Source organism: Priapulus caudatus, unplaced genomic scaffold, assembly GCF_000485595.1.
Source record: "Priapulus caudatus unplaced genomic scaffold, Priapulus_caudatus-5.0.1 Scaffold2845, whole genome shotgun sequence".
Taxonomy (NCBI): Eukaryota; Metazoa; Priapulida; class Priapulimorpha; order Priapulimorphida; family Priapulidae; genus Priapulus; species Priapulus caudatus.
In genome coordinates this window covers 22,566-23,791 of record NW_014579906.1, presented here as the reverse complement: position 1 = coordinate 23,791, position 1,226 = coordinate 22,566, and the positions used below count along the sequence as shown (strand labels likewise).

The 1,226-nt window shown below is 71.0% G+C and overlaps 1 protein-coding gene across 1 annotated transcript in view; it reads right to left on the bottom strand.

Moving 5' to 3' along the window:
• Positions 1–50: 50 nt before the first annotated feature.
• The window catches only part of LOC106819113 (eukaryotic translation initiation factor 2-alpha kinase 3-like), a gene marked incomplete at its 5' end in the record, with an annotated part of 15,702 nt that continues 14,526 nt past the window's right edge, over positions 51–1,226 (bottom strand). The window contains 2 exon segments of the mRNA XM_014823777.1: positions 51–591; positions 676–1,205. Coding sequence (XP_014679263.1) covers positions 51–591; positions 676–1,205 — 1,071 coding nt within the window.

Sequence of the window (1,226 nt, the reverse complement as noted above, 5' to 3'; positions counted from 1 at the left end):
TGCAAGCTTAATTCGCTGCACCACAGCCGCGTTTTCCTACAACCCGGCCATCACAAGGAGTGTCGTCTGCCGCTGCGTTCGCTCGACCCGCCCCTGTTAGACAGCGTGCGCGAGCGCGCCTTCGCCGCCATCGCCGCGGTAACGGGACCGCGCGACGACACCTCGCGCGCACCCGCCGCAAACGTCGCGCGGCGATCCCGCGTCGGCGGCTGCCGCGAGGGGGCGCCGGCGTCGCGCAGCACCGGGCTGTCGCGGACGTCGGCCGCCGACGGCCGCTGCTCGGGCGCGGACGCGAGCATGCGGCGCACGAGCGCAGCCTCGGCCGGCCGCTCCCGCTCCACGTCCGCCGGCAGCAGCAGCCGCTTCGCGTCGCCGAGAACGCGCGCGCGCTCCATCTGCGTCGAGAACGACGTGAGCAGCTCGAGCAGGACGAGTCCGAGCGAGAAGACGTCGACCTTGTGCGAGTATACGCGCCCGCTGACGAGCTCGGGACTCATGTACAGCTGCGTGCCCACACTCATGCACCGCGACCTCAAGCCCTCCAACATCTTCTTCTCGCTCGACGGACTCGTCAAGATCGGCGACTTCGGCCTCGCGACCGCGCTCGCCGATAACCACGACAACGCCGGCTACGACGGCGGCGGCGCCCCATCGCGGCGCCGCCACACGGACAACCAGACGACGGACGCGCGCGCGACCACGGCGAGTGTCTCTGGATCTTCGCGCAGATCGTCGACGCGGTTCGCTACGTGCACGCGTGCGGGGCAGCAGCAGCGCAGCAGCCGCTCTTCCTCTACATCCAGATGCAGCTGTGCCGGCGTGAGAGCCTGCGCGAGTGGCTGGTCGCGATCGCGTCTCGGGACGGGGGCCGCCGCCTCATCCCGCTCGTGCATCGAGACGGAGGGGTCGGGTTCGTAGTCGTCGTCGTCGCCCGCGGCGAAATCCACTTGGAAGCTGCTGTCCGTGTCGGAGTCGTCCGCCGCGCGCAGGGGGCAACGCATACGACTTCGTCGCCGGCCCCCCGACGACGGCTTCGCCTCGAGCTCGGCCCACAGCGACAGCAGCTTCCGCGCGACCGCCGCGAGACGCGAGTCCTCGAAGCGGACGAACGAGTCGCTCGTCTCGGCGGCGGCGTCTCGCCGGCACGACGCCTCGTGCCACGCCTCGCGGCGCGAACGCCGTCTCGCCTTCCCCGTCTCGTCCGTCTCAGGCACCGAGGCCATGCG